The sequence below is a fragment of the Ictidomys tridecemlineatus genome, chromosome 2, assembly GCF_052094955.1.
Source record: "Ictidomys tridecemlineatus isolate mIctTri1 chromosome 2, mIctTri1.hap1, whole genome shotgun sequence".
Classification (NCBI taxonomy): Eukaryota; Metazoa; Chordata; class Mammalia; order Rodentia; family Sciuridae; genus Ictidomys; species Ictidomys tridecemlineatus.
In genome coordinates, this window is record NC_135478.1 from 7,000,351 (window position 1) to 7,027,187 (window position 26,837).

General features: G+C 38.4%; 1 protein-coding gene across 12 annotated transcripts; it reads right to left on the minus strand.

Annotated features, from left to right (window-relative positions):
• Window positions 1-1,990: 1,990 nt before the first annotated feature.
• On the minus strand, window positions 1,991-26,278 carry LOC101967650 (uncharacterized). 12 transcript variants are annotated; one of them, XM_078028890.1, is made up of 8 exons: window positions 26,138-26,272; window positions 25,334-25,358; window positions 23,945-24,003; window positions 23,750-23,802; window positions 22,029-22,155; window positions 10,576-10,674; window positions 9,591-9,774; window positions 1,991-8,681 (listed from the first exon to the last, which is right to left on the minus strand). In XM_078028890.1, the coding sequence occupies exons 4-8, from the start codon at window positions 23,795-23,797 to the stop codon at window positions 7,157-7,159; spliced, it is 1,983 nt and encodes a 660-aa protein (XP_077885016.1). In that variant the 5' UTR covers window positions 23,798-23,802; window positions 23,945-24,003; window positions 25,334-25,358; window positions 26,138-26,272; the 3' UTR covers window positions 1,991-7,156. The 12 variants fall into 12 exon arrangements, with proteins under 12 accessions (XP_077885016.1, XP_077885006.1, XP_077885056.1 ...); XM_078028880.1 differs by lacking the exon at window positions 23,945-24,003 and having other exon boundaries at window positions 26,138-26,278; XM_078028930.1 differs by lacking the exon at window positions 22,029-22,155 and having other exon boundaries at window positions 26,138-26,278.
• Between the last annotated feature and the right edge of the window lie 559 nt (window positions 26,279-26,837).

Consider the following 26,837-nt stretch of genomic DNA (forward strand, 5'->3'; position numbering starts at 1 on the left):
AAATGCACAGATCCAAGTTGAAGAGCTATGCGTGCTCTCAGCTACCTTCCAAGAGCTGAGGAAACCAATGCACCCCTGGTAGGCTGAGGCCAGAAGGTCAAAAACAGTCTGGGCAACTTAGTAACACCCTGTCTTAAGATAAAAACTTCCAACCTGGTGCACACCTGTAATCACAGCAGCTCAGGAGGCTTAGGCAGGAGGATCACAAGTTCAAAGCCAGCCTCAGCAAGGGCAAGGCCCTAAGGAACTCAGTGAGACCCTGTCTCTAAGTAAAATTCAAAAATAGGCCTGGGGATGTGGCTCATTGGTAGAGTGCCCTTGAGTTAAGTCCTCAGTACCTAAATAAATAAATAATTTCCAAAAAGGGCTGGGGATTTAGCTCAGTAGTGGAGCATTTGCCTAGCCTGGGTTCCTTCCCAAGTAGGAAGGCAGGGGGTGTTAAGGAAACCAGTTGAGAGACCATAGTGCCTGCTGTTAGTAGAACAAAAACAAAAGGTGTTTGAAGAGGATACAAAAAAGAGTTGCCATCCTCCTCCATCTCTAAGCAGCTCAGCATGGAGAGACACTTTCCACCTAGGCAAGGGAGAAAGAAAGAAGTCTAGGCCTTAGATTTCAAACCCTTTACCAGGCCTGGGTGAAACCAGCTGCCATGCTGGCAGGTGGCACAGCCTGTAAACCCTGTAATTCCAGCAATTTGGAAGGCTGAGGCAGGAGGCTTGAGAGTTCAAAGCATCCTCAGCAACTCAGCCAAGACTCTGTCTCTAAATAAAAAATAAAATAAAGTAAAATAAAACGGATGGGGACTGGGGTTGTAGCTCAGTGGTAGATCAGTCGCCTTGCATGTGTGAGGCACTGGGTTTGAATGTCAGCACCACATAAAAATAAATAGAGATATTGTGTCCATCTACAACTAAAAAAAAAAAAAAAGAATTTTTAAAGTCTGGAGATTGGCTCAGTGGTTAAGTGTTCCTGAGTTTAATCCCCATTAAGAAAAAAAAAGAAAAAGAAAAACACCACCACCTATGGGCATGCACAGTCCCACAACTTCCAATACTAGCTGAGTGAGCTTGCTGCTGGAACCTTGTTTGCAGTGCACAGAACTTCTCCATCACCCTTCCTCGAAGAGTGGCCAGCTGAGGAACAGGACTACCTCCACAGGAGAGCAGGTCATGAAAGCTAGTAGGGGTCTTTGTCTTGGAGCTCAGTGCCAGGCCTGCAACTATGAGACTGAGCAGATTAGAGACCAAGGCCCCCATGTAGGCCCAAGCTCACAGATAGATCTTCTAGACATGAACCAGCATCAGGCAGATTTCTGCATGCCACCTGGGATAGACTACATCATTCAGCCTATATCATCAGCAGCCTCCCCAAAATTGTATCTGTCTTCTGGATGTGAGACTCAGATGTGACCCAGCTTAGTGTCAGTCTTGGGGTCCATTTCTATCACCAGTCACCCAGTCTCAGGCAGCACAGCTATTGTGAGGCCAGTACTTACAGATGAGGCTCTAGAACTTCTTCAGCACCACAGACCTATGGGATGAACTAATTTTTCCACCATCATTACCACCAGCTTCAGTTTTGGAAGTGTGAGAACTGGGCATGATCCAGTTAAATACCAGCCTGGGTGGACAAGGGGCTGCCTTTGTTATTGAAGACAGGATCTTCTGGCTTGAAAACAGGAATGAGACCAAGTCCAATATTGTGGGCACACACCTGTAATTCCAGTAACTTGGGAGCTTGAGGAAGAATTATAAGTTCAAGGCCAACCTGAGCAACTTAGCAAGACCCGTCTCAAAATAAAAAGGGCTGGATATGTGCCTCAGTGGTAGAGTTCCCCTGGGTTCAATCCTCAGTACCTAGTACCAAAACCAAGAACAAAAACATATATATATTTTGATAAATCATAAAACAAACACCAATATAAATAGAGACATGATTTTTTAAAGTAGCATGTTGAATCTAGCAAAATGAAAAGGCTAATAGACCAATATGTACAAATTTACTTTATTCCAGTAATACATGTTGTTTTACCAACTGAAAATCAAAGAATGTATAGTTCATTTTGTTAGAATTAAGGATTTTTTTTAAAGACCCTGATACATGCAGAAAAGGCACTGGATAAAATCCAATATCAATTTGTGATTTTTAAAAACATTTGACAATCCAGGAACAAAACAGAATTCCCTTAATTTGATAAAAGTTATCTATGAAAATTTACAAGTAGCATTATATTTAATGGTGAGATGTTGAATACTCTTTCATACAGGAACAAGGAAAAGATATTCAATTCATGACCTCTATTCATTAAAAAGACAAGAAAAATAAATAAAAGGTTTAGAAACCTGGTGAGAATTACTTGAGTGAGTTAAATTTATGTCACTAGCTATAAAGCTGATGTAAGGAAAAGATATTGCAAAGGTATGTATTAATCCAAAAATTAAAAATACAAAAATTTACAAAGCAAAACACACCACGTATCTAGAAATAAATTAAACAAAGGCATTGAAGACCTCTACAATTAAACTACAAAACACCTTCAGAAAAGTTAAAGACAACCTAGGTAAATGGATTGTTGTATCATGTTCATATTGAAAGATGCAATTCTGTAGAGATGTCAATTTTCCTTAGGTTATTCTATAAAATGGACCCTGAATATTTTTATAAAAATTAATAAATTCTAAAATGAGAATTTATTATTAGATTTCCAAAAATACTAACAAAGCAAAACAAATTAAGATAGTATGGTGCTGCTGCAAGGAAAGACAAACAAACCAAAACACAGATTGCCTACCTAAGCAGAGAGAAAACATGATCTAGTGGATAAATCTGTACACATACACCTGCATCCTATCTCACACCCTATCAAACAAACAAACAAACAAACAAATACTTGAAATGGACACCAACCTGAATACAAGAAGACAAACAATGAAGGGTCTCGAAGAAAACACAAAATATATTCATTATATTGGTCTAGGCAAATACTTTATAAAGAACACTCAGATCTCTACTTATTTTTATGTTCTGTAAAGACTGAGAGCAATTTTTAGCAATCTAAAAGACATATGGCATCTGACATTCTAAAAGGGTTTCTAGGAACAAACACTGGGTAAGTTCCCAGACTTTGTATTTCCCGATGTCAGCATAAGGTGCAATATTGCCCCGATTTTGAGCCCCCACCTGCTCACAGCTGCCTCTCTCTCCTCTCCATGTGCATCATAACTGCCAGGGCTCTATGATTTAGGGGTACAAATTCTAACCTCAGTTTCTCAATGAGAAACTGGGAGCTGGTCCTAAACAAATCAGAGTATTAACATTCCCCTGACCATGGTGGACAAAATAATCAGATTCCATTTTTTTTATTATTAGTTGGTCAAAACATTACATAGCTCTTAACATATCAATTTCATACATTTGATTCAAGTGGGATATGAACTCCCATTTTTACCCCGTATACAGATTGCAGAATCACATCGGTTACACATCCATGTTTTTACATACTGCCACACTAGTGTCTGTTGTATTCTGTTGCCTTTCCTATCCTCTACTATCCCGCCTCCCCTCCTCAGATTCCATTTTGATAATTATATTGGAACTGTTCAAAAAAAGATGTCACTCTTCTCCCTGAAGCATTATCTTGGGAGGAAAGCAGCACAGAACTTCTGAAGCCTACTGTGAAGAAAACATCCCAGCTGGAAGAAAAGACAATGCAAAAGGATGCACAGCCAAGACAAGGAGACAGACAAATGCACATCTTTTAGCCTCAGGATCCAGATTGAAGCTTAGTTATAGCCAAGGACTTTTTAGCAGCAAGAAAACACTTCAAAAGAAAAAAGGAAATAAAAATGGGTGAAATGCTTCACAAAGTAGCCTAATAAAGACATCCAAATAACCAATAAACACACCAAAAAGTACTCAAAATCACGACATATCAGGAAAATGCAAATTTCAACAACAACAAAAAAAAAACATACCACCACACACTCTGCTAAAGAGCTAAAGTTAGAAAGTGTGGGCCCAGTATGCAGAATAGCCAACACTCACATGCACTGCTGGGGACTTACTGGTGAAACTAACATTTTTGAAAATCTAAAGTATCTACCAAAATATCCACAATTCAAGTCTACCCTATCATTCAATAATTGCATTCCCCACATATAGCATATACCAAGAGAAATAAGAGCAACCAAGTGACAAACTAGACATTATGTTGAGTAAAAGAAGCCAAACATGTAACAGTACATGTTGTAGTTTTAACATTTATTTGAAAAGTGAGAAAAAGCACACCAAATCAAGCGTAATAAGAGTCAAAAGCCTATTTCTTCTGTGGAGTGATTATTGAGAAAGGAGATGAATGAATTTCCTGGAAATGTGTCCACCAGGATGTATACATCTATATGAAATTACATCATATAGATGTAGTATATATGTATAGTGTATACATATATACAGATGTAGTATATATGTATAGTGGAGCCCCCCGTGTCCGGTAGGGACACACGTGTGTGTGGACCGGCTTGTTAGGGGGACGCACACAGCCTCTCACAAAATAAAACTTTGTTTCAGTTCCATCTGGCTTGTGTTTTTGTGCTCAGCCGGGTTGCAGGATCGCAAGCAGGCGTGCACTGACAGCGACCCGCGAAAGCGCCCAGCAGGAAGGCAGCAGGTGAAAACAGCAGCGGGCAGAAGCGGAGCCAAGGCTCACGCGGCCCCCGCCGTCCAGCCTGCAGCAAAGCTGTACACAACTTGCACATTAGTGTATGTATACCTTGATAAACAGTAAAAAGTGATTAAGGGAAATGGTATAGTTATGCTTTTAAGAGATAAAATATAGTTTTCTAAAATATTTTTAGTTGTTAATAGACCTTTATTTTATTCATTTATTTATATGCCATGCTGAGAATCGAACAGTACCTCATATATGCTACGCAAATGCTCTACCACTGAGCCACAGAACCACCCCTTAAAATACAATGCTTTAAAAAAGGGGAGGAGGAAACAAAATGTACCTGAAACATCTCACAGCGTTCCTCTTCTCGCATAAAGGCAGTAAAATCTTCCCAGTCTGAAGGTATCAAATATAAATCCTCCTCTACAAAAATAGGATGACGCCTATCCGAGGCTTGCCTCAATTACCAACAGGATAACTTCATTAGCCACAGCTCTACTCACTTTGGGGACCATGGTAGGCTTGTATAGACACTAATCCCATAAGCAGAGTGAAGGATGGGACTGGACTCTGAGCTTGATGACAATCCTTCTGCAAACTGGTCAACTCTAACAGGGCAGTGAAAGTGCCAGAGGAAGTGCAATGAGAAGCAAAAATGCCAAAATGGCAACACCAGAGCTTGCCAGAGAAATCTAAGTTGTGTTTGGCCAGGATACAGGAGTTAATGGAGACGTTTGTGGAGGTGCAGCCCCTGAGGAGACTGAGGTGAAGCACTTAACCTTCAGTTTTGAGCAAGTATGGATCAGTGCGTTCAATACTCAGAAAAATGAGGTGAAAACTGGGGCCCACAAGGTCCCTACTCATCTGTCTACCTATATCGTGGTCCCAATAAGCAGGCAATTGTAGCTCCTTCCCTAAAGCCTTTCAAACTTCTTGCAAAGTTATTTTAGAAAACTTATTACCTAGGATTAGAAGTGATTAAGGGAAATGTAGTCCTGAGCTATATCCAAATTAATATAACACACTTTATTAACTTAAAACATTGGATCAAAATTCCAGCCATGAGGGCTGGGGTTGTGGCTCTGTAGTCAAGTGCTTACCTAGCGTGTATGAGACACTGGGTTCGATTCTCAGCACCACATATAAATAAATAAAATACAGATCCATCAACAACTTGAAAAAATTAAATTAACAAAGATTCTAGTCATGAAGAAACGTAAAGAATAAAACACAAAACAGCAATCAGATGACACTATAATCTTTCAAGGCCTTTGTACTAATTAATTTCTACTAAAACTTTTTATTACACATGAAAAGCTTTGATAGTAAACACTGATATTCTCAAAAACAGTTGGTACTCTTAGTTTAAAGGGAAGGGGGGAATTATTGGGTAGGCAGCTTGCAGTATCCAGATGAAGAAAATGATGAAGGCGAAGATGAAGACGACAAAGAAGGAGGCGAAGGCAAAGAAGAATACAAAGAAGAAGAAGGTGCCCATTCTGTAAGTTCAAACTTAAACAACAATTAAAAAAAAAAAAAATCACCATTTCCCTGCCTGCCAAAAAAAAAAAAAAAAAGAATGCACTTGAACCAGACTCAATGATATATGCCTGCACTCCCAAACTTAGGAGGCTAAGGCAGAAGTCTAGGAGTTACAGGCCTGGACAACATAGCCAGACCCTGTCTCAGAGGAGAAGCATACACACACGTACACACACAATCTCCCAAGAGTCCAAAAGACTTTGTAATGGAAATAACATTTACATCCCAGCTAAAGAAACTCACCTCATACTCAAAAGTATGTCATAAAAGCTGAAAAGGGAAACATATAACCTTAAATCTTCCTATTAGAAAACACTGAAAATCAATGATCCTCTAGAAGTCCACTTTAATGAGGCACTGATCTTCTCTTCTAGTTCAAATTTTGAATTTTCTTATACAAGTGTTGAGAGCCACAGCCAAGTCAAGATGGTGCCTGGCACTTTGCCAGGAGGAGTGGTTTGAGAAGTAATGCCAGCAAGCTATTAAGATGATAAGGATTCCTTAATGACTGACTGCTGTATCTAGATGATGTTAATTGAGTTAAGCTGTGTCTAATTACTAATATGGTGAAGATTCCTTAATGACTGATTGCTGTAACTGGATGATGTTAATTGAGATAAGCTGTGTGTATTTAGTTGGGTATATATACCTCTGCTGTTCTGAATAAAGTGGCTCCCACCGTTTCAACCTTCACAGGTTGCTTGTCACCCCCCAGCTACTTTGCACAGTCCAGCTGGACTGCGGCACAAGTTATGTTCAAAATCAAAAGGTTTTACCATATAGCTTACAAACACAGGGTTTCGATCAGTTGTCCTCAACACTTCAATGAAAAGAATGAGTGATAATCTCCTACTTTCTCACATTTATAGTGTCTCTAAAGTATGAGACTTCACAAATTGCATTAGTTCAGAAAAAGTCTTGCAAAGATTCCCTTACTTCTTACATTTATATGTTGTCCCTTGTGTGACTTTTCACATGTCTTCGAAAGTAGGCTGGACCAATAAAGGCTTTCCCACATTTTTCACATTTATAAGGTTTCTCTCCAGTGTGAATTCTTGTATGTACTGTAAGATAGGAAGAACTAAAGAAGGCTTTCCCACATTCCTCACATTTATATGGTTTCTCTCCAGTATGGCTTCTCACATGTCTCCCAAAGGATGAGGGAGAACTGAAAGCTCTTCCACACTCCAGACATTCAAAGGGTTTTTCTCCAGTGTGCATTCTTGCATGTATAGTAAGATATGAAGATTGTCGAAATGCCTTCCCACATTCCTTACATTCATAGGGTTTTTCCTCAGAGTGGGTTCTCATGTGGATACTAAGCGGTGAGAAACAAATAAAGGCTTTCCCACATATTTTACATTCATAAGGTTTCTCTCCAGTGTGAGTTCTTCTATGTACCGTAAGATGGGAAGAACTAATGAAGGCTTTCCCACATTCCTCACACTCATAAGGCTTTTCTCCACTGTGAGTTCTTAGGTGTTCAGTGAGGGATGAGGAACGACTAAAGACCTTCCCACACTCCTTACATTCATTTTGCACCTTACCATTGTGATCTCTCACATGTGCTTTAAAGGATGAGGGACAACTGAAGGCCTTCCCACATTCCTTACATTCATAGGGTTTCTCTCTACTTTGATTGTTCACATGTGTGATCAGGGAAGTGGAAAGATAAAAGGCTTTTCCACATTCCAGACATTCAAAAGGTTTCTCTCCAGTGTGTTTTCTCATGTGGATACTTAAGGAGGAGGGGCAATTGAAGGTTTTCCCACATTCCTTACATTTATAGGGCTCCTCTCCAGTGTGTGTCCTCACATGTATAGTGAGTTTTGAGGATTCACTGAAGGCCTTCCCACACTCTTTACATTCATAAGGCTTCTCTCCTGTGTGAATTCTTATATGTCTTTTAAGATGAGAGGAATAGCTAAAGGCCTTCCCACATTCCTTACATTCATATGGCTTATCTCCACTATGAATTATGTTGTGTTTGGAGAGTGATGAGGAACAACTAAAGGCCTTCCCACATTCCTTACATTCATAGGGCTTATCTCCACTGTGAATTCTTTTGTGTTCTGTGAGGTGGAAAGAACTACTGAAGGTTTTCCCACATTCCTTACATTCATACTTTGCCTTTTTACTATGAATTTTCATATGTGCTCTGAACATGAAGAAACAATTGAAGGTCTTTATACATTCCTTACATTCATATGGTTTTTCTTCTGTAGGAGTTTTCACATGCTTCTTAAAATAAGAAAGAAAATGGAAGGCTTTCCCACATTCCTTACACTGATAGGGTTTGTTTCCAGCATGAGATCTGGTGTGATTCTTAAGTGATGAATGAGACAGGAAGGACTTTCCACACTCATAGCATTCAAAGGATTTGACTTCAGTAGTTCTCTGGAGCATGAGATCTGAAAATTGTCCACATTGATTTTCTTCATTGTATTCACAGATGTTCTCTACCACATGACTTTTAAAAATAAAAGACAGATTATTAGTAATAAAATTTACCATTTTCAGTAAATATGTATGCTTTCTGCCCCATCAACTTATAAGCTAAAAGTTCTCAAGAAGGCTCTTCCACAGCCAACATTGTCACTGAGCTTTTGACTTATATGATTTTTCAAATAATTCTGTCAAACCAATCTATGTGTCAAACCTTCAATATGTCAGTATCATTTGTAGGAAAAACTCTCTAGACAAAATTCTTTGTGAAAGTACAATTTTTTTTTATTTTGAATTTGAATTCTTCTATTTCTTTTTTTAAATTTATTTTTTATTTGCATGTATTCCATTAGTTATAAATGAGCGCAGAATGCATTTTCATACATCATACATAAATGGAGTATAATTTCTCATTCTTCTGGTTATACAGGATGTAGAGATATACTAGTCATGTAATCATATATGCACATGGGATAATAATGTCCAATTCATTCTACTATTATGCCCAAACCCCCTCCCTTTCCCTCACTCTCCTCTGTTTAATCCAAAGTACCTCTATTCTTCCCAATCCACCCACCCCATTGTGAATTAGCATCCACCTATCAGAGAAAACACTTGGCCTTTGGTTCTTTGCACCAGCTTCATCCATTTACGGGCAAATGCCATGATTTCATTCTTATGAAAGCAAAATTTTTGACCTAGGTTTATGTTGAAAATGCTTCTTTTTAAAAAATATTTTTTAGTTATAGATGGATGCATTATCTTTATTTTGTTTATTCATTTTTATGTGATGCTAAAGATTGAACCCAGTCCTCAAATGTGGAAAGCAAGCACTCTGCCTGCCACTGAGCCACAATCCCAGTCCAAAATATGTTTCTTAAATCTCAAAATTGTTTCCTGATGCACTACCTTCTCTTATATGAAGGGCACTCACCTTAAACCTTTCTCATGGCTGTTGTTCCAATCATTCACATGATGGGTGTCCTGGTTTTCATGTAAAATAGAGGGGCAGGAACCACTTCTTTTGAATCTCACTATTTTCTGTTCATTGGATATTTTTTCTCCATTGTTATCTTGAAGAGCAACTAATTCCTTAGTATTAAGTAGAGACTCAAATTCTGAAGCGAAAAAATAAAACAAAATAAAGTTACCTATGAGCAAAGGACTTTGAGCAGTGCAGCTGTTTCAGGACTTCATTATTAAAAGGCACAAGGGTCAAACCTAAAACAATTCACTAAAAAATATTTCCATGAAACCATAGTATGGTAACATTACCATAGTATGGTAACACATGCTTGTACCCCCAGCTACATAAGTGGCTGAGGTAGGAGGTTCACAAGTTCAAGGACAGACTCAACAACTTAGACCCAGTCTCAAAATTAAAAAGGGTATGGGATATAGCTCAGTGGTAAAGCACTCCTGGGTTCCCCAGTGCTGAAAAATAAAAAATAGTGCTTTGAAGAACGACAGTGATGGTAACATGACCAGTAGAAATGATTGGGACCAGAGACATGAAAAATTGTGCTCCATATGAAATGCATTCTGCTAATATGTATAACAAATTAGAACAAATACATAAATCATTTTTAAGAAAGAAAGGTTATGTTAAAATTTTTCTGTTAACTTGATATTTCATATTAGTATAGAAAATATATTAAAATTTTTCATTAATAATTTTAAAAAATTATTAGGAGAGGAAAACAGAAAGGATAAAATACACATACCAAAAACAAACTTTAAAAAAGCACAAATGAGATCTTTGCCAAGATCAAGGAAAGTATGAGAGGACAGATAAACAGTCAAAATAGTCCTCTGAGGCATGTGTGGATAATGAGCCTCCTCAGACAAAAAAAAACTTTTGCTTTATTTCTATTTTATTTTTGTCTCCTCCCAGGCCAGTTTCTCCCAGGGATTCTTGCCTTCCTGGTGCTGCTCCAGGATAAGTTCTGTGTTCACTGTCTGCAGTTCCTCCTCTTGTTCCCACTGGGAGATCAGATTGGGTGTGAGTAGTGGGTACCCTGCATACGAGGAAAGGAATATCATAAGAGAAAGCAATGAAGAATCACATATATCTGTTCCTAAGATTGGGTCAAACTTTGGTCTTCTGATACTCTAAAGACAGAGAAGGATGAGTTTAACTGAACCAAATGTCAAATCCATTGAAGAAAAAAAAAGGCAAAGGAGGGAGGGAGATGAAGGAAGAAAGAAAAGAAAAATAGAGAAGGTAAAAAAAAAAGCTGAGATGTGGGAAGAAAGGCAGCCTCTAATGTGAAGAACTGATCTGAATCAGACATGGTGACACAAGCATATAATAATCCCAGGGTGGAATTGGGAGGCTGGAGGATCATGAAGTCAAGGCAAACCTCAGCAACTTAGCAAGATCCTGTTTCAAAGCAAAGAAAAACAAAATTTTAAAGAATTGGGGATGTAGCTCATGGTAAAGTGCCCTCAGTGTTCAATTCCCAGCACAAAAAGACAAAGAAAGAAAGATTGATCTGGGCTGGGATTGTAGTTCAGTGGTAGAGCACTTGCCTAGCATGTGCAAGGTGCTGAGACTGATCCTCAGCACCACATAAAAATAAATAAATTAAATAAAGGTGTAAAAAATTATTTAAAAAAAAAGATTGACCTACATTCACAGTGGAACCTCAATATTATTATAAGCTGATTTGACACAGCCAGAATGTTTTTTATTTTTTTAAATATTTTTTTAGTTTTAGTTGGACACAATACCTTTATTTTATCAGGTTGAACAGGGTTTCACCAAAAGTCATGTCCAAATATATCAAGGAAACAGAGTAGAGAGCACAGACACAGATCTACATAAGTAAAGTTGGCCCTCTTTACCTGTGAATTCAAATAACCATGGATAGAAAATACAATAGGAAAAAATTACATCTGTATTAAACATGTATTTTTTTGTGCTTATGTCCAAATCAATGAAGTACAAAAGTAATTATGAATAAGATAGGATAGATAGTAAAACAGGCAGACAGTTAAGAAAATGCACTCCCCCACAACAAAAAGAGAGAGAGAGAGAGAGAGAGAGAGAGAGAGAGAGAGAGAGAGAGAGAGAGACTTTAAATGAATAGGCTATTTCACAAAACTAACCTATAGAAAACATTCCAAACATTACAGCCAACTTCTTTGTCCCGGGTGGCAGGAAAAAGGAGATAGAGCCGACCTGAGTGAAGACTACAGACTCAAGGCCTAACTAATCAGAATGTCACAGACCAAACCAAGAGCCTTGGCACTTTTCCAATACTTGTTTAGCATAGGTGTTGACCAATAGTATTGGCACTTTTATGAGACATGATTAGCATAGATACTGACCAACACCTTTAGTATCTTTCCAAGACCTGATTAGCACAGATATTGATGAATGCCTCATCCAGTAGCTATTTAAGTCCCTAGACTAGTACACTTAAGGAGAAACCTACTCTCAGGTTCCCCTCTGGCCCCTGAGAGTTCTGCTTCTTTTCTTTTCACTTATATAAATAGCACATCTTCATTCTTGCCTTCTGTTGTCTGTGGATTTGTCTTCAAATCTGTGAATAAGACCTTGGGGGGAAAAAAATGGCACCCAGCTGCTGAGGTCTGCCATTGAGAGCTACAATACACTGCTCAGTAATAGTGAAGAAGAGTCAGCTCTGACCCATAGAGCTGACCAGATAGGCATTTCCCTGCTGTGAGTAGTTGCAATAATAAAATGGGCTCTCTCAGCTGCAGAGGCATGTAACTTATGTGGACCTACAGACCAGCAGAGTGGAGAATCTGGTTTCATTTCAAACTCCAGTTTCAATTACATAGCACTTACATTTTGTCAGGCACTAAACATAATCAAGAGATGATGTAAAGTATATGAGAGCTTAGGCTGTATACTAGGGAATTTTAATTAAGAGATTTTGACCATCCACAGATGTAGGACTCTGGGAAGATACTAGTATCAAATCCCTACAGACAAAGCAATAACTATGTAGTCAACTGATCTTTGACAAAATATTGACAGCAACACAATAGAGAAAAGATAGCCTTTTCTACAAATGCTGTTAGAATACTGGACATACCCACATAAAATAATGAATCTATGCCCTTTCGCAAACATTAATTTAAAATGGATCATAGATCTAAATGTAAAACATAAAACTAGAAAAATTGTACAAGATAGAAGGAGAAAATCTAGATGACGTTGAATTTGGCTATGACTTTTATGATACTATATCAAAGGTATGATTGATGAGAAAAGATTGATACAATACACCCCATTAAAATTAAAATCCCTGCAGGCTCTGTGAAAAATAATATCTAGAGAAAGAAAAGATAAGCTATGCCTAAAAGAAGACATTTGCAAGAAACTTCTCTGGTAAGAAACTGTTTTCCTGTTCTTTACACAAAGAATGGTTTTTTTTAAAAAAAAAAATTTCTTAGTTGTATACAATACCTGTTTTTGTTTATTTATTTTTAATGTGGTGCTGGGGATCGAACAAGGGCCTCGCATGTGTGAAGCAAGCGCTCTACCACTGAGCAACAACCCCAGCCCAGAATGCTTTTTCTTTTTTTACATATTTTTATTAGTGTATTATCACATACATAATATTGCAATTCATTTTGACACAACCATACATGCTTGGAATTAATGTGCTCCATTTCAATTCCCAGAACTTCTCCTTTCCTTTCCTTCCTCCCTTCCCCTGTCTGATTCCTCTTCTCTACTGGTCTTCCTTCTATTTACCTATTGTTTTAATTCCTGCTTTATAGATAAACACAATAGTGAAAGTCACTGTGGTATATTCCTATATGTGCACAGCACGATTTGGCCAGGTGCACTTTGCAGTCCCCTCTTTCCCTCTTCCTCCTTCCTTCCCATCTGCCCCCTACCTATCCTACCCTTTTCATTTTCATGGGCTCCCTCTGCCTGTTTCTCTCTTATTTTGCTCAAGCTTCCACAAACCAGAGAAAACATTGGACCCTTGGCTTTCTGAATATGGCTTATTTCACTTAACATGATATTTTCCATTTCCATCCATTTACCAGCAAATGCCATAATTTCATTCTTCTTTATGGCAGAATAAAAACCCATGTGTGAATTGCTGCTGCCTCTGATTCTACTGCTGCCAGCCTGAGGTTGCCTGAAGGTCTTCTTTCTGGGCTGCTGCAGAAGCCACTGCTGTGCCCAGAGGTCTCTTTTCTGGGCACTACCTGGTTACCCCTGACTCGATTCTGATGCTACCTCCATGGTCACTGCGGCTGAACCAGAAGTCTCCTGTTACTCAACTGCCACCTGAACCACTACCGCTATTGCTGCTGCCTCTGATTTCTCTACTGCTAGACTGAGATCACCTGGAGGAGTTCCTTCTGGGTGCTATTGCCACAGAAGAAACTGTGGATGCAAGTGAAGCCCACATTGCTGCTGACCCTGGAGATCACCTGGTGATGCTGCCCCCACAGCTGCAGTTGTAACTGCCAATGCAGCCGCCACTAGTGCTGCTACCATGGCCTAGAGGACTGCTGCAGGAGAGATTTCAGGTTTGGTTGCATGTGGCTGAACCCATTTTGGGATACCAGCCAGGGACTGGGACCTGGGTGCCAGCAGGTTTACCACCACAAGGCCCTCTGTCTGGGGACTCCAATCAGGACCTGCAGGTCCAGTGTTGGGGTACTTGTGGGTTTGGAGAACCTGGGGTCTTCCTGCTGAGAGTGCTAGTGGCATGGGTATTGCTGCTTCATCTCTTGTTGTTGCTTGTTTGCATGGGTGTATTCCTGGTGGTCTCTCTGCAAGCAGGAGCAGCAATGAGGTCTTGGGACTACAAATGGCAGGGCCTGAGGTATTTGAAACCCAGGTTTGTAGGCTAGAGACTAGGTTTGCAAGGGCTGATCTGGGTTTGGTGATCCCAAGAGACGTCAGAGTCAGAGCTGAGAAACTGTTGAACACTGACAGAGACAGTTCGACTTTCCAAAAAGATTTATTTTATTTTTTATTCACTAAACTTTCTACCATATTTGGAAAAGGATGCTTTTTATGCTATTTTCTTTCCAACTTCTCTCCAATCAACAGCCAATCTCTGTCGGCTCCCCTTCCACTCTTCCTGTGAATTTTTACTTCCAGCTTCTCTCTTCCTCCCTCACAAATATTACATACTACACTAGTCTGTTCTCTCATACACCCTTTGAAATTGTAAACCATTTTAACAAAATTTCTGTTTATACTATAGTTATTAAATTCATCATTTTGGTTTAATGCGAGAAAGCAGTAGTTGCCTTAGTGGGAGCTATTAGGTTTAAGGCTACATATTATACACTGAGTAATATTGATCTTGGTCTCACCATTAAAGGTGAGGCTCTGGAAACCTTCAGACACCTAGACACTCTAAGTTTACAGGGTAGATTTTATGCTGCCTTAGATCCATACTTCTAGATGGGAAAACACACTACCAACATGAAAAAAAAAGGAATTAAAGAGTCCCAAACAAATCAAGATACTTGAACAACAGAAGCCGCTGATAACACAGTAAAAAAGGAGTTCAGATTGCATATAGATAAATTGATATGTGAAAAAAAGGGTAGTATGTGGAGTGAAATCAAAGAACATACAGGAAATAAAAGACTACTTCAATAAAGAGTTAGAGATCATGAAAAAAAAAAAAACAAGCAGAAATCCTTAAAATGAAGGAATCAGTAAACCAAATTATGAATTCAATAAAAAGCATCCCCAACAGAGTAGATCACATGAAAGACAGAACCTCAGACAATGAAGAAAAAATATATAATCTTAAAAGTAGAGTTGCCCATGAAGAGAAGATGGTAAAAAACCATGAACAGAACATCCAAGAATTATGGGGTAACATGAAAAGACCAGATTTAAGAGTCATTGGAATAGATGAAAGAGCAGAGATACAAACCAAAGGAATGCATAATTTTTAAATGATATAATAGTATAAAATTTCCCCAATCTAAAGAATGGAATGGAAAAATCAAATACAAGAGGCTTGTAGAACCCCCAAATGTACAAAATTACAGCAGACCCACACCAAGACACATTATACTAGAATGACTAACACAGAGAATAAAGATAAAATCTTAAAGGCATGAGAGAAAAAAATCAAATTACATATAGAGGGAAACCAATTCAGATCTCAACTGATTTTTCAGCCTAGAACCTCAAAGCTAGAAGGTCCTGGAATAATATATTTCAAGCTCTGAAAGAAAATGGATGCCAACCAATAATTTCATATCTAGCAAAATTAAGTTTCAGATTTGAAGATGAAATTGAAACATTCCATAATAAGCAAAAATTAAAAGAATTCACAATTAGAAACTCTATATTACAGCACATTCTCAACAAAATGAAGTGTGGGAAAAAAAGTGAAAACCAGCAAAGGGAGGATCTACACTAAAACAACACTCAAACAAATGAGAATCTAAGACAAATCAAAAACCAGAAACAAATCAAAATGATAGGGAATACAAAATCATATCACAATAATAACCTTGAATGTTAATGGCCTAAACTCATCTATCAAAAGCCATAGAGTGGCAGATTTTATTAAAAAGCAAGACCCAACAATATGCTGTCTTCAAGAGACTCACCTCATGAGCAAATGCATCCACAGGCTGAAGGTGAAAGGATGGGGAATCACTCAAATGGATTGTATAAACAAGTAGAAGTTTCCATTCTCATTTCAGATAAGTAGACTTCAAACCAAAGTTAATCAGAAGAGATTATATATACTTCCCTTAAGAGGACATTTCATACCTCTTAAGGAGAGTATATATAAGAAGGATATAATAATTACAAATATTCATGCCCCAAACAATGAAGCATCTATGTACATCAAACAAATGCATCTCAATTTCAAGAGTCAAATAGACTATAATACAGTAATACTGGGTGACCTTAACATACCTCTCTCACTATGGGACAGATCTTCCAAAACAAAAACTAAATAGGGAAACTATAGAAATAAATAACACAATCAATAATTTAGACTTAACAGACATATATAGAATATTTCATCCATCAATGAGCAAATATACTTTCTTCTCAGCAGCATATGGCTCCTTCTCTAAAACAGACTATAGCTTATGCCACAAAGCAAATCTTAGTAAATACAAAAAAAAAAACAAAAAACAGAGATAATATCTTGCATTCTATGAGACCACATGGAATGAAATTAGAAATCAACAATAAAATAAAAATAGAAGTAACAAATGGAGACTAAATAATACACAATTGAATGATGATGTATAGTAGAAGAAATCAAGAATGAAATAAAAAATTCTTAGAGGTAAATGAGAACACTGATAATCATATCAAAATCTCTGTAACACTATGAAGACAGTATTCAGAGGAAAGTTTATTGCATCGAGTGCATTCATTAAAAAATAAAAAGTCAATAAATAAATCACCTAACACTACATCTCAAAGCCCTAAGAAAAGAAAAAACAAAAGAACACCAAAAGCAGTAGAAGACAGGAAATAATTAAAATCAGAGCTGCAATTAATGAAATTGAAACAATTGGAAAAACTGACAAAACATGAAGTTGGTTCTTTGAAAAAATAAATACAATAGATAAACCTGTGGCCATGTTAACAAAGAGAAAACTCCAAATTACTAAAATACAAGATGAAGAAGGAAATATCACAATGGACACATCTGAAATAAGAAGATAATTAGAAACTATTTTGAAAATTTATACTCTAATAAAATAGAAGATATTACACATATCAACAAATTTCTAAAGATATGTGACCTACCCAAACTGAATGATGAGGTCAGACATGCTTTAAATAGATCAATTTCAAGTAATAAAATAGAAAACACCAACAAAAGCCTACTAACCAAGAAAAGCCCAGACCAGATGGACTCTCAACTGAGTTCTACAAGACTTTCAAAGAAGAATGAATACTAACACTCTTCAAAGTATTCCATGAACTAGATAAGGAGGGAACCCTTCCAAACTCATTCTATGAGGCCAATATCACTCTGATACCAAAACCAGACAAAGACACATCAAAGAAAGAAAACTTGAGACCAATATCCCTGATGAACATAGATGCAAAAGTTCTCAATAAAATTCTGGCAAATCACATACAAAAACATATTTAAAAGATAGTGCACCACGATCAAGTGGGATTCATCCGAGAGATGCAAGATTTGTTCCATATACAGAAATCAATAAATGTAATTCATTATATTAATATACTTAAAAACAAGAATCATATGATCATCTCAATAGATGCAGAAAAACCAATTGACAAAATACAGCACATTTTCATGCTCAGAACACTAGAAAAACTAGAGATAGTAGGAACATATGTCAACATTATAAAAGCTATATATGCTAAACCCAAAGCCAGCATCATTCTAAATGGAGAAAAATTGAAAGCATTCCCACTAAAAACTGGAACAAGACAAGGATGTCCTCTTTCACCACTTCTATTCAACATCATCCTTGAAACACTAGCCAGAGCAATTAGATAAAAGAAACAAATTAAAGAAATACAAATAAAGAAGAACTATCACTATTTGTTGATGACATGATTCTATATCTAGAAGATCAAAGAAATTTACTAGAAAAATTCTAGAATAAGTGAATTCAGCAAAGTAGCAGGATATAAAATCAACACCCATAAGTCAAAACACATTCCTATACATCATCAATGAATCCACTGAAAGAAAATTAGGAAAACTAACCTATTCACAATAGCCCCCCCCTCAAAAAAAATGGGAATCAATCTAACAAAAAACCTCTACCATGAAAACCATAGAACACTAAAGAAAGAAACTGAAGAAAATTTCAGCAGATGAAAAGATCTCCCATGATCCTAGACAGGCAGAATTAATATTGTCAAAATGGCTTTACTACCAAAAGAATTATTCAGATTCAATGAAATTCCTATTAAAATCCCAATGAGATTCTTCATAAAAATACAAAAAGCATTCATGAAATTTATTTCGAAAAATAAGAGACCCAGAATAGCTAAAGCAATCATACGCAAGAAAAGTGAAGCAGGAGGCATCACAATAGCAGATCTTAAACTATACTACACAGCTATAGTAACAAAAAACAGCAGGGTATTGGCACCAAAATGGACTTGTAGACCAATGATACAGAATAGAGGACACAGAGACAAACCCACATAAATACAGTTATCTCCTACTAGACAAGAATGCCAAAAACAATCACTGGAGAAAAGATAGCCTATTCAACAAGTGGTACAGCAACACTGGAAATCCATATGTAGCAAAATGAAATTAAACCTCTATCTCTCACCCTGCGCAAAAAATCAACTCAAAGTAGATAAAAAACTTAGGCACTAGAACAGAAACCCTATGCCTAATAGAAGAAAAAAATAGGCCCAAATATTCACCACATTAGATTAGGATCTAACTTCCTTAACAAGACTCCTACAAAGTCAAAATAATCCACAAATGGGATGGATTCAAATTATGAAGCTTCTTCTCTCAAAGGAAACAATTAATAACGTCAACAGAGACCCTACAGTCTGGGAGAAAATCTTTACCACATGCAGCTCCAATAAAGCATTAATCTCTATAATATATAAAGAACTCAAAAAACTTGACACCAAAAAAATAAATAACCCAATCAATAAATGGGCTAAGGAACTGCATAGACACTTCACAGAAGAAGAAATACAATCAATCAACAATTTGCATTTCTTCTTTTTTTTTTAACAAATAATCTTTTTTTAAATATATTTATTTTATTTATTTATTTTTATGTGGTGCTGAGGATCCAAACCAGGGCCTCACACATGCTAGGTAAGCTCTCTACTGCTGAACCACAATCCCAGCCCACATTTCTTCTTTTGAAAAATCTGTTTAGTCCCTTTTGCCCATTTCTTGACTGGGTTATTTGGTTTTTGTTTGTTTTGGATTTTTTGTTTGTTTGTTTGTTTTGTTCTGTTGTTGAATTTTTTTATTCCTTGTATATTCTGGATGTTAATCCCCTGTCAGAGGAGTAGATGGAAAAGATTTTCTTTCATCCTGAAGGCTATCTCTTCGCACTTAATCATTTCTTTTCCTGCGTTATACAAAGAAGTCTTAAAGATCAATAATAAGAGAATAAAAAAACACCTTAAATATATAGCCAAAGACCTAAACAAACACTTAAACAAATACAGAGAAATGGCAAGTAAAAAAGTAAAAGTACACTCCACATCCTAAAATCATTCAGGTAAAACAAAACAGTGACACACCTCCACACGCCTTTTTGAACAGCCAAAATCCAGAAAATTGACAATGCCGAATATTGCCAAAAATGTAGAGAAACTGGAACTCTCATTCATTCTTGATGGGAATGCAAAATGGTACAGCTACTTACGAAGACAATCTGGTGGTTTCTTATAAAATTAAAAATACGCTTACCATGGGGCTGGGGCTAGTGCTCACCTAGCACATGTGAGGCGCTGGGTTCAATCCTCAGCACCACAAAAAAATAAATAAATAAAGATATTGTCTCCATCTAAAAAATAAATATTAAAAAAAAAAACACTTAGCATATGATCCAGCAATTAAACTGTGTCCCTTGGCATTCATCCAAGGAGTCAAAACTGCACACAAAAAGCTACACATGTTTATGAGAGCATAATTCATACTTGTCAAAACTTGAAAGCATCCAAGATGCCCTTTAGTAATCGGGATGATAAATAAACTGTGGCACATCTATACTACATAATATTATTCAACAATAAAAGGAAAATCATAAAAGGACATGAAGGAAACTTAAATGCACATTACCGAGTGAAATAGGCCAATCTGAACAAGCTACATAATATATAAATTCCAAAATTATGACATTCCACAAAAGATAAAAAATATATAGATGATATAAAGACCAGTGGCTGCCAAAGGGATAAGAGAGAGTAAGGAATTAAAAAGTGAGAGCACAGAAAATTTTTATGGGAATAAAACTACTCTATATATTACTATGATGGTACATGTCATTGTACATTTGCCCAAAGCCATACAATGTACAACACCACATATGAACCTTAATATAGGCTATGGACTCTAGTTAAATGAGGAAGATGTGTCAATGTACATTCATCCATTGTAAATTAAACATGGATCATTCTGGTGGAGGATGTTCATAGTGAAAGGGGCTGTCTGTGTTGTGAGGACAGTAGTTGTTAGAAATCTCTCTACCTTCCACTTAATTTTGCTTTAAAACTGAAACTGCTCTAAAAATTAAAGCCTGTTACTCTGGGGCATGGTGGTGCACACCTACCTATACCTCCAGCTATTCAGTAGGATGAGGCAGGAAGATCCCAAATTTGAAGACAACATGAGCAACTTAGCAAGACAATTTCTCAAAATAAAAAAGAGCTGGGGATTTAGATTTAGCTCAGTGGTAGAGAGCCCCTGGGTTAAATTCTCAGTACCACATAAACACACACATACATACATATGTGCATATGTACAAATATACATGCACATGTACATTTTTTTAAAGCCTATTTAAAAAATGTTCACCCATACTTAGAATGTTGCCTTATATGGAAACTAGGTCTTTGTCAATATAGTAAAGTTAAGATGAGGTTATTCTGGATTGAGATGGACCCTAAATCCAATGACTGATGTCCCTATATGGACAAAGATTAGAAATAGGTACACAGGGAAGGTAATGGTGGAGGCAGAGACTGGAGTGATACATCTATAAACAAAGAGGACTGCCAGCAACCACCAGAAGCTAGAAAGAGACAGGGACGAACTTTTTCCTTAGAGCCTTTAGAAAGAATATAGCTCTGGTGACACCTTGTTTCACACTCCCAGATACCAGAAATATGAAAGAATAAAAATTTCTATACTCATGGTTCTTGTTCATAGAGAGCCTAAGAAACCAATATAATCTACCCCATAAACTCATCTCTAAATCATCCAAAAAGCACAAATTCTCTAATAGGTACTTTCTAACGGCCTCTTACTAAGATGCCCCTCGACTCCCCATGGATATGTTCTCCCATGATGCAAAATAAACCCGGATTATTTAACTTACAGGTGTACTCCTGGTGGTTTCTGGTTAAAGGGCATTCACAGCAGTAGAATCTTCAAAGGTCTCAAATCACAAACTCTCCCTGTGCCCCAGAGAAGCCCCTCAATCCCCACACATTCAACACTTAATAAGCCTCAAGGCTTTCAACCACAAAAGGAAAAAGAAAAAACAAGTTTAATATGCCCCTGTTCATTTACATGAAGAAGCCTCCAGATCATAAGCACCTTGTGGTTAGTGACCACATTTGTCTTATTTACCAAGTACTCCCACTCCTCAGCACAGATCCTGGAACAAGGTCAACTAGTAGATAAAACTGTTTTCTAAACCACTACATGAACAACACTGCCAATCTTACCTAGTGAGACCAGGTTCTGGAAGGTTTCCAGCATCACATCTCTGTAGAAGCTCCTCTGAGCAAGATCCAGCAAAGCCCACTCCTGCTGGGTAAAGTCCACAGCCACATCCTCAAAGGTCACCGAGTCCTAAAAGATGCCACAAACTCTGTTCAGAAAGGTACAATTCCCCCAGTGTGTGTGAGATGGTGGGTGAGGCTGACAGCACTGGGGACCTGAGAATCAATTCAGGGGAGGTTCAGAAGATTCTGTGGTCTCCCCAAGTCTATCGCAGATCCGTCAGCAGATCTCTTTCCCTTTCTACACACACATACTTAATGACTGAACAAATCCTGTCTCAAAGCCAAAATACTTCTAAACTACTACATTAGTCTCTTTGCAGTTGATGGTAATGAAATAAGAAAAAAAAATCAAAGTTATTTTCCTTCGAACCTGCACAGAACACTGGATATTACGTGTGTGGGTAATTTTCCACACACATCAAGCAGTTCTCCAACAGACAGTAGCTAGGTTTCCTGTTATTCAATAACATTCTTACACTATCTACATGGACAGCTTCATCCCACAGGTTGAGGGCTCAGTCCCACAAAACTTCCCCATACTTCATGCAACATAACAACTAGTACATTGTCATTTATACTTCTGACCAAATGGCTACATCTCAGGGTCCCCACTGTACCCTCCTTGAGTTGGCTAATATGCTGGGATGGCTTACAGAATCTAAGCAAACACTTCCTTGTGCTTATGGTTTGTTATAAATACAGAGAACTATCTAGATAAAGAAATATATATGGCATAGCAGGGTAGGAAAAGCTGCAGAACTTCCATGCCTATTGGGGTGCCTCGTACCAGGAACCTCTACAAATTCAGCTATACAGAATCTCCCTAAATTTATTCTTTTTGGGTTCTCACAGAGGCTTTACTAGAAAGAATGACTGATTTAAATTAGCAATTTAAATATTCAATTTAACTTTCAGTACCTCTCAACCTCAAGGTTAGGGGATAGGGCTGAAGAATCAAGCATACCTTAGTTCTTCTGGACCAGCACTCATCCTGAGGATATCTGTCCTGGTCAACAGTCATCATACAAAGCTACTCTTATCACTCCAGAAACATTTGAAGCATTTTAGGAACTCTACGCCAGGATATGGATCCAAGACCACATATTGTACAATATCATATTATTCCTTATTCAGAAATTCTTCCTCATGCAAGAATAACTTCACCTGCTACTTTATTCCTATTAAGGCATTGAGCACAACACCAATCTCAGGTTTAAATCTTGATGAGGTTTTAATGAATAAAAACACAGAGAGTGAATGGGAACTTTTCCTTTTTTCCCCTCTCACAATCTTGAGAGGACCAAGAGCCTGCACATCTTTCAACTCAGGCCCACAGCTGGCTCCGTTTTATAGTATTGTGGCCTGGGCTCACCAAACTATAGCACATGCACTTACTCCAGCCTATCACCTACTTATGTAAGTAAAGTTTTATTGCAATGCAATAAAACATTCGTTTATGTTCCTCTATGAATATTTTTTGTATTAAAATGACAATTTCCTTGTAATAGAAATTCTATGACCTTCAAAACCTAATACTTACCATGTTATCCAAAAAAAAAAAAAAAAAAGAAGCAGCAGATTGCTAACCTGTGCTCTAAAATAGCAGCAGGATATCAAATGAAATAGAAATATTCTTTAAGAGCATTATACCTTTTACTTACCTGCATCATACTTTTCTGTAACCCAACACATATTCTTTCTTCCTCCATGTCACCTTCATAAAGAAAAGTAAGACATTGAGAAGTTATAGGTGAGATAGAAGCTGACATGGGAATCCAATCCTCCAGAGAATTCCCATACTCATGAGCCTGGATATTGTAGCACATCAATTACCAGTGACCACTCAAAACACATACCATGACTCCCAAGTAAATACAAACTGATCTTGTGTGAAACTGGAACAATCCTTTCTCCCCTAGAGATACAAAACAACACTCTTATCCTTGTCAATAATACAAAAGAGGTTAATAGTACATTTTATTAGTAAATTAACTCAAGTCTTAAGAACATCTGGCTGTCCATTTCCCCATAACAAAAAGCACAAAATGTATCAAGTGGTGCCTTCAACCCTAAGAATATAGACTCCCTGACTCATATCTAAGAAAGCACTAATTTATTTAAACACTAGGCTTCTTGGGACTCCTTGACCAACATTTTTACTTGTTTACCATTTTACAGGATAATAGGCATTACTAAAAAGTCCTGAACACTGCTGTCATCCCAACCCCACCCAACGGGCTCCAAAAAACCTAATTTCTGAGAGAGAGAATCAACCTATTTGTTATGGTTTGGATATGGGATGTCTTTCAAAGCCTCCTGTGTTGAAGGCTTGGTCTCCAGTGCTGCAGTGTTCAGAGTTTGGGGCTGGGGGAAGCGATTGGATTATAAGGAGTCTGACTTCATTGGTGGATTAATCCATTTTATAGATTAAGAGTCTGAACAGACTACTGGGAGGTAACAGGAACTATAAGAGGTAGAATCTAGAAGAGATGAGAAAGAGGAAAAGAAAAAAGTAGTGGAGGTGGTGGTGGTGGATGGTGATATTAGTGGTAGAAGAGGAGAAAGAAGAAAATTTCATTGTATCCAGTCATTAAATAATCACACTTAAAACATGCACAAGGAAACAGAAGTTGCAAATTGTTTTACAGAAAGTTTCACAAAATAAGTAGGAAGTTCATAATTCCAGTGTACAGAGGGAAGGTAATTTCCTACTTCCAACACCATAAGGGTACAACTAAAAAATATGCCAGATCACATACAAAGAACAAATAATACAAAACTACTGGTAACAGTTGAGAAATGAACAATAAGTATAAATCACAATTTAAGTTCATTTCATCCTAGGAATGACGGATGCTTAAAAACTGAATCACCAAAAAAAAAAAAAAAAGAAAGAAAAAAGGAATAACCCTGAATCACTGGCACTCAGTGGAACGGTGCCTTACTAGTATTGAGTCCTTGGATTCAATCCCAGAACCACAAAAATAAAATAAACAAAAACTGAATCACTGATTAATGAAATTCACAGTATTCATAGAAAGATTATTTGACATATTCCCTTAGACATAAAGAAATGACTAATCTATTTCAGTGTACATTGCTAATAATAATTTAGGCCATTAGAAAGCAAAAGATTTTATAGGTTACAAAATGCAAACATTCTATTTAATAGGGAAATACCGATTAATTTTCTCTGAAATCAGGAACAAGGCAAGAATGAAAATTATATGCTAATCTCCATTCACCTGGGAGTCCTGGCAAGTGCAGTAACTAGAAACAAAAAAAAGGAAAATACAAATATTTAGGAGAAAAAAAATTCAAACTGGCACATTTTCTGTACAAAATTTAAAGAATCTATAAATAAGTGACCAAGCTTTTTTTTTTTTTTTTTTTTTTCCTTCCTGCATTTTGCAGTTCTAGGGATTGAAGCCAGGGGCACTCTACCACTGAAGTACACCCCTGGTCCTTCTGATTTTTTGTGTAGAGATAGGGCCTTCCTATATTGCTCAGGCTGCCCTTGAACTTGGGATCAAGTTCTACCTCAGCCCCGAGTAGCTGGGATTACAGGCGTACACCACCGCGCCAGGCTAAAATGCATCACTTTATTAAGGATGAAATGCACTTGCCCAGGAGGCGGGTTAACAGTATTTTAAAATCAGCTTCCTCTTGTGTATCTGAATGCAATGCGTCAAACAGGCCCCAGGTCCCGGGGAACTCTCAGACCCGCGCTGGGCAGTGCGCGAGGCCCAGGGGCAGCGGGCCGAGCTCACCCCACGACGGGTGTGTGCAGACCAGCGGACCCGCACAGGCTCCAGACCCGGACCCCGACGCAGGCGAGGCCTCTGCTCTCCGCAGGGAGAGGCCGCGGGGCTCCCCAGCTCCCGCCTGCACGAGACGGGCCCGCCGCTGGCGCAGCCCGGAGTCCCCGCTGCGGTCACTGGGACGAGCGCGGCGCCGGCGGAGCCGAAGGGACTCTGGGCCGCGCGGGTGAAGGGGACCCGGGGACGGCGGACCAGAGTAATCCAGCCTCCGCCTCCCCAGGCCCATACCTGGATAGCGCGGGGCCGGACGGCTAGGATGCGGCGGCAGACGACAGGAAGCCAGCCTTCCGCCTCCGGAGGCCCAAACGTGGATGGCGCGGGCCCAGAAGGATAAGATGCGGACTGAGACAAGAATATATCTCAGATGCGGGATGCAGGGTAAAGTGTCATGGCGGCCACAGGCACACAATGACCTACGGTGCGCATGCGCAGACACGCTCTTCTGCCGCCCGCTACCCCCCTCCTCATTCTGAGAAACGTTCTGCGTAAGGGGCGGGGCTTCGGGAGCTGGGCGTGGCGCGAAGCGGCCGCTCAGTCCTTCAGCGCAGGGAATGTGCTAATTTTTCCTGGGGTTGTAGGTAAGAAGAGAACCAGAACCGTGGCCCAGGCTGGGGAGGGACCAGGCTAGGCCCGCCGACTGGACTAAGGTGAGACCAGATCAAGGGGCGTGACTTTTAATATTCCAGAGGTTGGGTCTAAGATGGGACCTGGTTGCCAAGGGAGACCCCTGGAAATTCCTAGAGGCGGGGCTAAGGTTAGAGCCTGTCACACAGGTTCCCTGAGACCCAGGAATAGGATGCTCATCAAATGCATTAATACCCTAGCTAGAGCCCTGTCCACAGGCCATCATGCTTAAAACTCTGAGTCTACCAACCTGTGCGATAAACTCTTTTCCATTGATTCAGTCCTTTAGGTCTTTACTTTTCCC